Below are 13,006 nucleotides of genomic sequence, written 5' to 3'. Positions count from 1 at the left end.
TAACCACAGACGAGTTAATCAATAGCGTAAGGCTACCCTCAGACTATCAAATATATATCGTCAATATATCAAGTTTCTCAACTAAAAGGATCAATATGTATTGTCGATGCGATGTTATCAATATTTATTGACAAACCATATTTTCGTTGAGAACTGAGGTGTGTGTAGTTGTTGGCCGTGATACTTGTAGCTGCTGGCTGAAGATGTAGACGTCGCTATAAGCTACTGCTGCTTTCTTCTCATTTAGGTGCCATGGAAGAAAAATCGGACTACGGGCGTCGGGATTCGAACCCGGGTTCCCGAAGAATGTTCGTAACCTAAGGCGCTACTAACCACTGCGCTACCGTCGTCCGGTAGAAGTTAGTGTCGAGTGGCGGTATTTGTTGTCGAGTGCCACCACAGAACCTTGTAATATTGGTAATATATTGATTGTCCGAGGGTAGCCTAACGATGTTCTCAGTGAAAGTAGAGCTTGATTGCATCAGTCACAAGCGGTGTAAATGGGGACGCAGCGGTTTTTCGAATTTGTCGTCGCAAAAACTGTTTTCCCTTATCCGATACCTGTGTACAAAATTTAACGATACAAAAAGCGTACCTTTCTAGGACCAAACCCGTTTTGGGCTCCATATTATAGAGATATATTTCTTTTTATCAATTATCGATAATGGAATCATAGTTTCTCTGATGTTTCTGCTAGGAAAACGTGGTATGTACACTGTGGACAAAACTTGAACCATAACTAGAAGAACAAATATTCATGATGTAATTCGACATTTCTGTTAACAAATACCGTGTAAATTTCCTAATTTTGCCTGTAATTTCGTACTAAGAGTTTTACGAATTAAGTGTCCTGTAATTTTTAAATTCCTGCTGAAAATTCGTCGATATACTGAGCGAATTCGGAGACATTTTATGCTGAGTGTAGATATTATTTTATAATATATAACTGTTCTATATATACTGGTGTAAAATATACGCATTTTGATATCAAGATAAATATACAGAGTACTCTTCAAATTCGATAATATGTACGCAAACTTTTGCAACTGACTGTATATTTATCGTGTATTTAGTTAATAATTTGTTTGTTACGGTACAATCTAGCGTATACGTAACATCGAGCGTGGCAGGATTAATTACGCATTTTCATGTTATTATCTCTTGTTTGTTATCGTTGTCAAATGGATGATGGATAAAGGGGAAATGTAATATAACGAGTGAAAGAACATATATTGCCTTCAACATGTTTTTCTCGAAAAATCGGAACTGGCTTTTAAATCCTTCCAATTTTCATCTCTAATTTATCCTATTCATCTTTGTAACGATTACAACGCGACAGAAACGGTATATTTTAATATTTTGATTTCCGATTAAATACATGAGTTATTGTGACAGAATTCATAATGACGAATTGTAAAATGACAGCGTATGAACGACACTTGTCGTGATAAATTTCGGTGACGAAGTCGATAAAGCGAAAGAAGATGTATTTATCACACTCGAATTAACAATTGGCGTTCGTTTATCTTCCTTCGAACAGGTATACAGTTTACTATACGTATTTCGCTGGAAATTGGATAGATGCACATAAATTGTAGAACGAAACTTCAAGCTTCTTAACTTGTTGACCCACTTGGTAGTCACCGGTGATTCAGGTTACGATTTTCATTAGTACGAAAAATTTTTCACGCGATTGATGTAGATGACGTTGCCAAAAAGAAGTGCGCAAATACGATAGAATATTTTTTTCCAAAAATTAATTATTAATTTCAATCTACCGTCGTCAGGACAAAATACATAAAACTGGCGTGGCAGGAAATTACATCGACGTTGTTTCGTTCCGCTATTTCATGAAATTGCAGCAGCTTCTAGTGTTTGCGAGTTGTCAATATTTTGCGTTAACATCGTAGAAATACGTTTCATTAATTGAATTCTCAGAAGAGGTCCCGTAAGATTTTCTTTACTATTGTTTTAAAAATAGAAAGGGATTTTTCTCCCTCTGGCGGTAGCGAAGTTTGCATAATTCAGGCATGACACTTCAGAGAAGATAAAGTGACGAAGTTGAATCTGAAGTACAATTCGTGGCGGAAGAATGTCGCGTATCACGGGGAAATAGCGGAAAAATTTCCATGGCATTCGTGGTAATCTCGCGGGGATCCAAAAATTTGTGTTTGCAGTTTAGAGCGCGACGTTTCGAAGGGAAAGCGACAATTTCACGGGCAACAAACCAAGGCAATTTGCAATTTGCAGAGTGCCCTGGCGTCGGTGAGCTCATTCTCCATAAGAAATTCGTCACTTCGTTAAAGGGAATTGCCAGAGTGAAACTCCGATGTTATCGCGTCGGATTTTCCCGAGCGGAACCTGACGCCAGTCTCCTCGAAATTCTCACGAACATTTTCGCCGCTCGATTGCACACCACAATACTCACTTCTGGGCATTTATCTGGTAAAGCTTTAGTTGCCTGGATATCTAGCAGTCTTTATTGCTAACTTTATCAACGATTTTCGATCTCGCGAGGACATTAAACGACAATAGGGGTAAAAATGAAATTTATGGAAAAGTATAAAAACGACAATAAGTTTAGAGCATATATAGGACTGTTACATAAATTTGTGTTTTTATCTTTTTCTACGATCGCAGAAAACGGAGATAATTATAAGTTATAACCTAACAGAATTAAAACTTTTTTATTGAATATTTTAAAGAAGGCTTAAATTTAAGGGGGCAAATATAAAATTGGTGATAATTTTCGGATACATCGGGTTGTAACAAAAATTTGCCCTGTTTTTATTTTTATCTGCAAACTATATATGCTATATATGTTACTACAATCTAGAATTAGATCTTGCTTCGGGTATTTTAAGAATTTTAGATATCACCCTTTGAGTCCCCGTTCACATATATCTTATCTAAACGTCAGGCAATAATAAATTTTTTGTTTTAAGTATAATCGTTTCCTGGGTAAATAAATAGTTATTAAAACACACACACACACACACACGTACACACGAATTACGTGAGCGTTACGAGAGAGTGTCATTAAAGTATCAAAATATTCTTGAATTTCTGTCGTCTAAAAAATTGACAAATATTTCACAGCGTGTCATTGGCTTGTCAACGAGCTAAAAGCTCTATATTTTGGCTAGATACGTAGTGTCAAAATGATTCAGCTACTTTGGAACTTTCCTCTGATCCTATAGCTTCGTAATTCGTGGTCGATGCGATCGGACTCTCGGGGGAGTTTATAAGTTCGCGAAAGAAGAACCGCGAATAACACGAAGCTGAAGAGAAATTATTATTAGTTGAGAGTTGTTTACGAACAGAGGATCCGTTTTTAGCCACTTCCTGCTGCTTTGTCATGCCCGTGTCAGCATAACGCCTACGTAACTTCGTTCAGCTAGCTTTAAAAAAGTTGCACGACAAACTTGAAGTTGCTCGTCAACTTTGCTACCACATTTCGTGTTCGAGTTATCATATGGCGTGCGCTACTTTCCCCTTTTCCCTCGTTTCACTTCGCTTTTAGGTCGTGACTTACACCAGATGCCCATTCAGATAGGAGCAGCATTTTCCGATAAATGAAACGCCCGAAGACTACAATGCATACACTCGTAAAATTTACGTATGTATATATGTAGATATATATAGACGAAAGCAGGATTGGAATATAAAAGTTCGATGATCGTAACAGAGTTAATCAATCGTTACAAACGATTCGTGTGTTTCACGAACAAGCCACAAGGAGAGCGTTCAAACAATTAATTATCACCTAACGCGATAGCAGTTGGTAACAAAGTTTGCATTTTGCGATATAATAGAACGTAGAATTCATTTAATGGATTAATAAATAATAGGTGGTGGTCAGTGTTCTGCTTGTTTCATTATGCTTTTCGCTCGTCTACTTCGTTTGCAAGTGAGTTTTCGCTCAATTTTACAATTTCATTCCCCTTAATCAAGCATGGAAACCATAAAAATCTTTTCCCTCGATCTCAGTTCTGTTCGTTTTCACGATGTACACGGGAAGCGTACAGGGTGACGAGGTTTCAAGAATTTTCTTCTATTTCGATATGTTTGATTCGTAGAATAAATTCAGGACGAATCGTGGCCATAAGTTTCCCACTAAACCGAGCTTTTATCACTTTCACGTTCATTTTACTTTACAGCCACAGGTTTTCTATAATGCACCGATAAATCACTTACAGCGTACGATACAACAACAAACTGATGCAATTTTCATTTCGTGACGGGAATCTCGAGTTTCAGCCGGTAACAGCTTTGCAAGATTGCACCGACTGATCGATGGTCTCGCATTACCTTTATTTATTCACCTGGACGTCCGTATTGTACGTCGATTCTTCCGCCTGGAACCTGCTTACACGAACGAATGCCCCACGCAGGGAGGATTGCGCAACAGCCAACAGGATAGCTCGTCCGTTTAAAGGATACAAAAGGCATAGCATACCATCGCGAATATATCGATCTCTAGCTCTTGTGAGTTAGCCAACCCGTGTACGTTTAATGACGGAGGTAACAACGCGATGAAATAATGACGTGGAATAATGAGCGTGAGGTTAACTTAATTGAGTATTAGAATAATTTACAATGCAGATGTGTACCGGTGGCCATAAGTATTATTGATACTTCACTCGTTACATTTATTGGAAAATTCTAATTATATCTATTTGGTGCCTAATATTATAAGGCAGATACGAAGCGGATAAAATAACAGATTTATAGTAAAATGATTAAATAGAAAACGAAAAGCATCCACTTTGTACTAAATAGATATATTTTATATCCTAATATTTATAACCGGCAGTGTATCATTTTGCATTCTTTTGTAACTGATCAATCGTTTATCGGTCTTATTCAGTGTTTATTGAATGAAATTAATTAAAAACTGGCTGACAATTGCTAGTTGACATGCAATTCTCATTGCATTATATTCACGCATCTTTGATAAAATGTTATTAACATTGTTAATGGTATAAATTGATTACTCGCTTCGTTATTTCTCTGCATTCTTAATTAAAGTATTCTTAATTAACGGATAAGGTCACTCAATTTTTGTTTTATTTATATAATGGTGCGTATTAACCTTGAGCGAAGGTTGCGAAAGAAACAGTCGACAAAGGCAAGAAACTAGATCTATCAAGAAAAGCCACCAGTTGAGTGTATTCGATCTTGAAAGGGGATTGGCTTGCGTTCAGAACGTACTAAAGTGAAAAAGGCGAAGAAAACGATTTTTCATACGATATAACGTGGGATGTTGACGAATCATTGTGTCGAGAGTCTTTAGAGTGTCGTACGTAAAGAAAGAGTCGACAGAATCGTTTAATCCTCTAATCGTGTTAAAGGTATTGGATTAATTTATAGCAGTCACCATACATTTGCTCATTTGTCATTATAATGAACTATGATTTACCGTCTACAAAATTTCCATACTGTGTATAATCATCTCTCGTACAATATTTCATACTTCCTGTTGATAGTGACATGACACGTGTTGGAAACTGAATCCAAATATTTAGTGGATGAAATTAACGAGCGTTCTTAATGCGTTAGCAGCTTGATTGGTAGCGGATTAAGCAATTATCAGGTGGCATTAATTTAGTGAGTGTAGAAACAGTTGCGTCTCGGTTCGTTCTTAAACGAATCGCGACTCTAACATTCTAATTAAAGTCGTTATTGATTGTTGCTCGACTATGCAGGGCACAATATAAATTAAATGTCAGTCGTTGCAACTGTCCTGGGAATGATCGCAAATATTTCGTCGTCAGACACGGAATTTCATAGTGAAATTACTTTATTGGATTGAACTGGCTGCTTGTGAAATCGACACGGTGCATCAGTTGGATGTTCGTACCGCTGCCGAAGCGCAATTTATAACGAGATGGAAAATATTTTCGATACATGAAAGCTTATTTATTGCACTGTTGTATTTAAAATATTAGTCCAGATGTGCACGGTTTGTTTTGTAGTACTGTTCGAACTAATTTTGTTGTCTCTTAAATTTGAAGGCTAAATTCGATTGTTAATTTCTCTGGTGAAATAAAAATAGGGTAGAATATGAGAGTATTATTAGAAGAAATAATAATAATACGAAATTTAATATATTTGCAGCTGATTAACTGACACGTAAATAGAACCGCATTTATTTGAACGAAGTTTTAATCAATCCTCGATTAAGTGAGTTTAAGTGTTTGTGGAATTCACTTATATGAACGCGAACTTCATATAAATGGAGTTCTACCGTACAATGGTATGCCGATAATTTTTGTAAATACTGTTTGTACTTTTTATGATACCTATCACAAGAACTCAGTTATTCTTTTAACGTACTAACTGTCCGCCATTCCATAACAATTTTACTAATCCCGCCACTTGCTCGTAATAAACCAGAATTGCCGCAACAAATATTCGCGACGAAGCGTTTCTCATTACGCGTTTCTTTTTTCAATTTCATTGAAGCCAAAGCTTTTAACGTGCCCGTTTCTCTTATATGCGTTCGTATGGTCGTCCTGCGTGTCGTTTAAAGTCGCGTTTCATTGAAAATTCTCTCACGCTCAAACATATCGAAGCAGGTTCGATTTCAATCAGAGATGTATTCGTAGAGAGCATTGAAACGGGTTGTACGCGCGTTCAAAAGCGCAGGAATAATTTCGTTATTCGACGCGCAACTGCGCCGGTATGTTTCCTGCAACTCGCTCCGTTATACGCACCTCGATAAAGTCCAAAATCTTATTAAACATTTAGTACGTTGCGCAATGGTGAAAGTTGCGAAGTCTCCGCCATAGCTTTGTAGTTCGATACGCCATCGTTCGACGCCGGAGACGGAATTGAAAATTCGAGGAGATCGGAAATCACGAATGAAATTCCTATACTAAAACTTCGTTTCCATCGAGCTTCTGCTGGACTTCGGTCTACACTTAATTCGATCTAAAGCAGCTCCTGTTTAGTCGAGCACATTAGAAATTTAATACAAGAATGCTTCTCGAAGAAGATTTCGACAGACTGGCTAAGCGACTTGTTGTTAGTCCGAGTGGGAAACCATCTCACTTTTCTTTGATTCAGTTACATCGAGAACAGGGCCACGTACGGAATAGAATGATCTTGCGTTCTTGTACTTCTTTCTTTCCTTTCGCATACTCTTGAATAACTTTTGCATTTTCTATTTAAATCGGTTTGTCGGGAGTATAGATTTTTCGATTTCCAAAGCTCGAAGATTTCGAAGCTTGAATCTCTATATCTTTATACCCCGCGATCAGAAGCTGAGGTTTTTTTGGATTCTTCAGATTCTATAGCGCTGCGGATCATATAAATTTCTGAATCTAGTTAGCATAGATTTTCTGACCCCTAAATTCCAGTAGATTCGAGACTTGAATCTTCGAATCTTTAAATTGTGCGTAATCACGAGCCACGACTTTTACATTTTTTAAATTGTACAGCATCTGGATGATTTACTTCCGAAATTATGCAAATAAGGTACCTTGAGGTACCATGGAACCTTGCGAGAGAAATCTGGAGCAGAGTCTTTTACGATATTGTCGTAGAATGGTAATAATAATGGAATCCTTTGGGTTAAATGAATATTAATAGAAATCCGTACTATTGACGAAATCACTTGGTAATCATGAGTAGTCATAAAGTAAAATTAATAATAATAATAATAATAGTAATGAGAATTCCTATTTTATCACTCTTGTAATCCTTCTCGACTAAGATTATTTATCTCAGATGAGAAAAATACTCTTTTGCATATTTTATCCTATTCCTTAGATTTGGAAGAATAGAAAGATTTAAAAATGGTTAAAAAATTTTGTTTAATATTCTGGGGTAAACAATTTTAAATGATCATAGATATACATTTAGAAACCATCGGTATTTTTAAACCATAAAATTGAAACCTTAAACGATACATAGAAAGTGAAGTTTATTTAATGATTCCGGATGGAATCCTATAACCGAAACGCTTTCGCTGACTCTGTTAAAACACTCTCTCTACTCGACCAATACATTCGACCGTGTGAATAAAAGAGAGTTGTCGAAAGCAGATGTCGGGATCCGTTTCAGTATGAAACTGAAAGAGAATTGAGAAAAAGATCGAGTTTACTTGCGGATCGTTTCGATCGAGGAATTCGCAGAAACAAGAGAGTCAGCTATGATTGCTGGATGAAAAATTGCACAAGCATTTCTACAGCGCGTAGTGACGCTAATTGTAATTAATGCAGTTAATGTAAAGTTTAGTAGATCGCGGTAATTGAACGCAGCTGGTCTGTAATACGATTACTCGCGACAAGAAAATTGCTGGTTGATCCCAGGATGATCCCGGATGGACAGAGATTAGATTCGATAAAAAAAAGACACTTCTAATGGGAACGAGTTTAATCAAAACCATGTGCTCCATGACCGAGTATAATTTAATCAGGTTTTTAAAAATACGTAATTTTGCAAAGAGATGCAATTACTGCACGAATGCTTCATAATTAAATCATGCGGAATATCAGAGGCACGAAGCAACTCGTGTCTCGTGACTCGGTCAGGTGCAATTCAACATGGAGCTTTTTCAACACAGGACAGTCAGTTCTTTTATCTCCGGTCGTTATGTAGCATTTAATTATTCCTTCGAAATAGTTGCTGCAACTGTGCCGGAAATTTTCAACCGTGCTTTTAACCACCGCCTCCTATTCTACGCCAAAAATACCTTGTTATCTGTTCGAGTTGATTGCTCTCATTGAAACTTCGTTCTCAATTCCCCTTTCTTCGCAAATGACTTAAAGGTATCTCCTTTCCTTTCGTTTCCCTCCTTCGAAGTAACTTAGCGACTTTTCCGACAGCCACCCATCCATCCACCGACAGCCAGCCATCGACGAACGATCAGAACCGATCGATCCAATCATTTCGTTCGACTTGTTAAAATTTAGACGAGCTTCTTTCGATCCGTGTAAGGAGGTCTTAGATAATAAGTTGGTTAATTCAACTCGTGAATTCCGGTTGATGTTGGTTGGATCATTTTACAACTTGGCACTAAGCGGCAGCTCAACTGGAGCAATTGAGATCAGCTTCTTCTTGCGTTTTCTTATCTCCGTCGCGATTCGCCAGTTCTCTGGTTGGGCTTTTCATAGTCGAGTGAAGCAAAAACGAGATTCACGTGTTTCAGCGCTGAGGACTACCGACGACTGAAGTGTGAAATTTCTAGTAAATTAGTTAAAACGAAAGTTACGTCGAAGAATACGTAATTAACTGAGGCAATGGAGATCAGCTTCTTATCTTTGCCTCGATTCGCCGGCTCACTAATTAGAATTTTCGCAGTTGAGCTAAGTAAAAGCGAGACTCGTCTATTTAGCGCTGAAATTACCGATGATTGAAACGTGGAATTTGCAGTAAAAGTTAAAGTGAAAATTACATGGAAAAATGCATAGTTCAAGAAAAGGACGAACTTTTAACCACGTACTTTACAAAAACGTCATCCGAGTCGTCAAAGATCTTTGTTGTTCTTAATCCATAAAATTTCGATGACGATTCTATTCTAGAAGTTTTAACTAAATTACTGACACGTTCGTGTTCTAAGTTTATTTTTTTCCAGCTCGAGGATTGACATATTAGTAGCATGAAAAATGCAAAAGGATCAAGTTAATGCAAAAGATTAAGGAACATTCATTTCTTCGAAATTTTCGTCTTCCAAGAATGTGAGAACATTAGTTCTAGAGATTCAAGAAGAGAATATCAATGATTGTTTAGAGTATAACTTTGAATACTGATAAACGTATATTTATGCTTTGAAGATTAAAAATAAAAGCCTCGATTTTTAACAACGTTTCTTCTCTTCGATAAATAATTGGTAAAAATCGAGTCTATGTAACGGCCAATTACTGTTAAAATGATCGTTTGAATAAAAAATTGCTTAATATGTATATATGTCAACGAAAAGAAAATTGTTTGTTTTCTAATTAGCGAAAGAAACACAATGGCATAGTTCGAACAATTACCGCTCGTTATTCACCACGATAGTACATTTCTAGTTCATCGTAGTCCATCATAATTATTCAAGGACAATTTTCATTTTCGAACACTGTTTTCGTAATTGCGAGACTGGCGAACGTCTCTAAATGACCACTCCACCGTCACGCATTTTGGTTCTAAAACGAGGAATTTCCTTCTGGCGACGTGCGTTTCACGCTCATTAACGGCTTCAAAGAGCGTGCTTCAATAAAGTCTATCTTCTTTGAGTAAAAGAAGAAAACCCTGTGAAAGGGGTTGATTAAACACGTTTTTGCGAAGAACAGCGACTACGTCTCGTTCCGACGAACGAAAATGTTTCCCTCGAGTTCTTTTATTTCACCCTGGACCCTTTTTCATCCGTTTCAATACACACGCTCATTGTTCTGCATGATTTTTGTTCTTGCGCCGGTATTGTTTTCCGACCTCTCTTCAGAAACTTTAAATTGCGTCTGAAAGGAAAAATCAAGACAGTTGTCGCGTAAATTTCTCTGTATTTTACGCTTAAATCTTTTTTACAGATTTATCTTTTGTGATTCCCCTTTATTTTACGCTTAAATGTTTTTCACAGATTTATTCTTTCGTTATTTCTCTGTACATTACGATCTAAGTTTTACGCTCAAACACTTTTACAAATTCATTTTTTAGTCTTTCTATATTTCATGCTTCAATTTCTTTTTTTTTTTTTTTTTGCGGATTCATCTCCTTGCGATAAATCCGTATAAAATTTCAATGTTACGTTTTCATTTGAATATATTTCCGTATTTCCTGAGAGGTTCAACCGCGTTCGTAGTTTACTTGTGTAATAAAAAGGAAAATATGGTTCCGAGGGGTGTTGGAACGATTCAACCTGACAAGACGCGAATGGATTTGTTGCAGGTGGCCAAGCTGTTCTCCTACACGTGGACGATGGGCCTGTTTCTATGCAAGTCGGTGCATTATATGCAGAGCGTCTCGGCTATTTGCTCGGTCGTCACGTTAACCGCAATGTCGATAGAAAGGTAAACCTGACGTTATTACCTTCCCTGGCTCCGTTGTATTTTCCTCCTATTTTCTGCACGTCTTCTTAAACCGTGTCGCGTGTTGAAATAAAAATTGAAAAATGGTTAGCGATGTCTTTCCTCTAATTATTAATTTGGAATATTAATTTACCACTATATTGAATTAACGGTATTAGACAAGCAAATGCAAATAATACCGCAATCTCGAAGATAAATTTGAATAATAATGGTTAATTTAATTCTCAACCCTCCTAATCTCGTCGTTTGATTTAGGTTAATTGCAGTAGTGTATTTTATAGTGTATAGTGATTATTAGAGTATAGATGTTCATGCATATTCATGTTTCTGTGAATACAATTAAAGCAGAGACTTGGTTCGCTGTGCGTTATAACTATTTTATATAGTTTTGCATTCTATGCATTTTTGTAACTTTAAATTCCTTATAAGCGCGTGAACGTTCGCGATCTAATTTTTAGAATCGATAGATTATCGCGTCAGAACGAAGCAAAATAATTATCGCGAAAATTTCGTCTAAATATAATAGAATATAGACGTATACATTTTTCAATAAAACCACGCAACTTCCTGTTCTACTTTCAAATGTTCAGGCGCCAAAAAATTCACGGCGCTTTAATCTTAAAGGGAACCGACTGTTCAGAGATTAAAAGTTGGGAAATTATTCAACGCAGCTCCGTCGTCGTGCGCTCGAGAAGCGTAGTTTCGTTTAATTGATGCACTTAAACGAGCTCTCTTAAATTCAATTTATTTAGGAACAGCTGTAGCTTCCCGTGGATAGTACGTTTTCTGTCTATGAAACACGAAAAAATTCGTTTCACGAGGGACCAGCCAAATTCGTTCCATCTCACGGTGTAATTTTATCGCGAGACCGTATTGACCTTCGTGTCCTCGCATTCTGAGAATTCTTCTCTCTTGCGATTAACGATACGCGTGAATTATATTAAATTTCGCGAACCAGCCTGTACTTTGTGATTGATAGATTCAACGTGGATAATGATCGATAATGATTACAACGGAGATAGGAGGAGAAAGTTTGACGAGTGGGAAAGGTCGACACAAAAGTGATAAAGCATCCTAGATTATGAAAAAAATGCATAGGTGGGTTCCTTTATTGGATGTTGCGCGAGATAAATCGATCGGAAACTCATATTTTTCCGACCTTCCCTTCCCTTATCGTTCCTTCTTTGTACCTATGTAATATGTTCCAGGAGAAAATAAAGATAAACAAATATGAACCTGTCCGATGTAAAACTGGTCAACTTCACTTTTTTACAACTGTCTTAATGTCATAACGTATTAAGCTACAAGATTAATCTTTGGTTTTTAAGAAACTGTAAAGACCTTCTTACTTTTTTCAAGTATATTTTTCGTAAGAAGATAACACAAGCGAAAAGAAATTTCAAGAAAAAGTTACGAAATGCAATGCTTGTTAAGTTCTTAGCTTTCTCTACTTTTTCATTTATGGAAGTGGCCAATGTATCGTGGATGTCAATCGTTTCAAGAGATTGTCATTTAAATGCTCTATTTAGAAATTAAATTAAATGTATCCGTCGAGTCTTTGTATCACTATCTTTGTATCTTGTATGTTACTCGTTTATCATAACTCGTCAGTAAAAATACTGTAAAATGGGAAAAAACGTCGCCAAAAGTAAGATAATAAAATTATTCTGCACTCAGCTTCCTTCTGGGAGAATAATACACGTTCATGTTATTTCACTTTGACGATCGAACCTCGCGACAGATGTTAATAGCAATTCCAACACGTCGCCCTGGATTAGCTCCAACTAAAATATTAAATAATCGCCGGGTTTTCCTCCGAGAACGCAATAAATGCTTAAAATAACTCATTAACATTTCGCAGCACGATTTACATTAAAATAATCTCCGAGCATAAGCTCTGTATCTTATGTTTGGAAACACGATTTCCACAATTATTAACACGCTCTCATTATCGTTCAATTTACATATGTATATACGTTGGATTTTAATCG

The 13,006-nt window shown here is 36.7% G+C and overlaps 1 protein-coding gene across 5 annotated transcripts in view; it reads left to right on the top strand.

The window, feature by feature from the left end:
• LOC138186873 (QRFP-like peptide receptor) overlaps window positions 1–13,006 on the top strand; it is an 82,114-nt gene that overhangs the window by 44,136 nt on the left and 24,972 nt on the right. For all 5 annotated transcript variants that reach the window (XR_011175027.1, XM_069127139.1, XM_069127137.1 and 2 more), the window contains exon 4: window positions 10,876–10,997. Coding sequence is in view for 4 of the 5 variants with exons in the window: in XM_069127139.1 (XP_068983240.1) it covers window positions 10,876–10,997 (122 nt within the window). In the remaining variant the exon portion in view is untranslated. The remainder of the gene's footprint in view (window positions 1–10,875; window positions 10,998–13,006) is intronic.

This window comes from Bombus flavifrons, chromosome 14, assembly GCF_040668555.2.
Source record: "Bombus flavifrons isolate JBK064 chromosome 14, iyBomFlav1_principal, whole genome shotgun sequence".
NCBI lineage: Eukaryota > Metazoa > Arthropoda > Insecta > Hymenoptera > Apidae > Bombus > Bombus flavifrons.
Note: the sequence above shows the minus strand (reverse complement) of the source record. Positions and strands in the feature narration are given on the sequence as shown.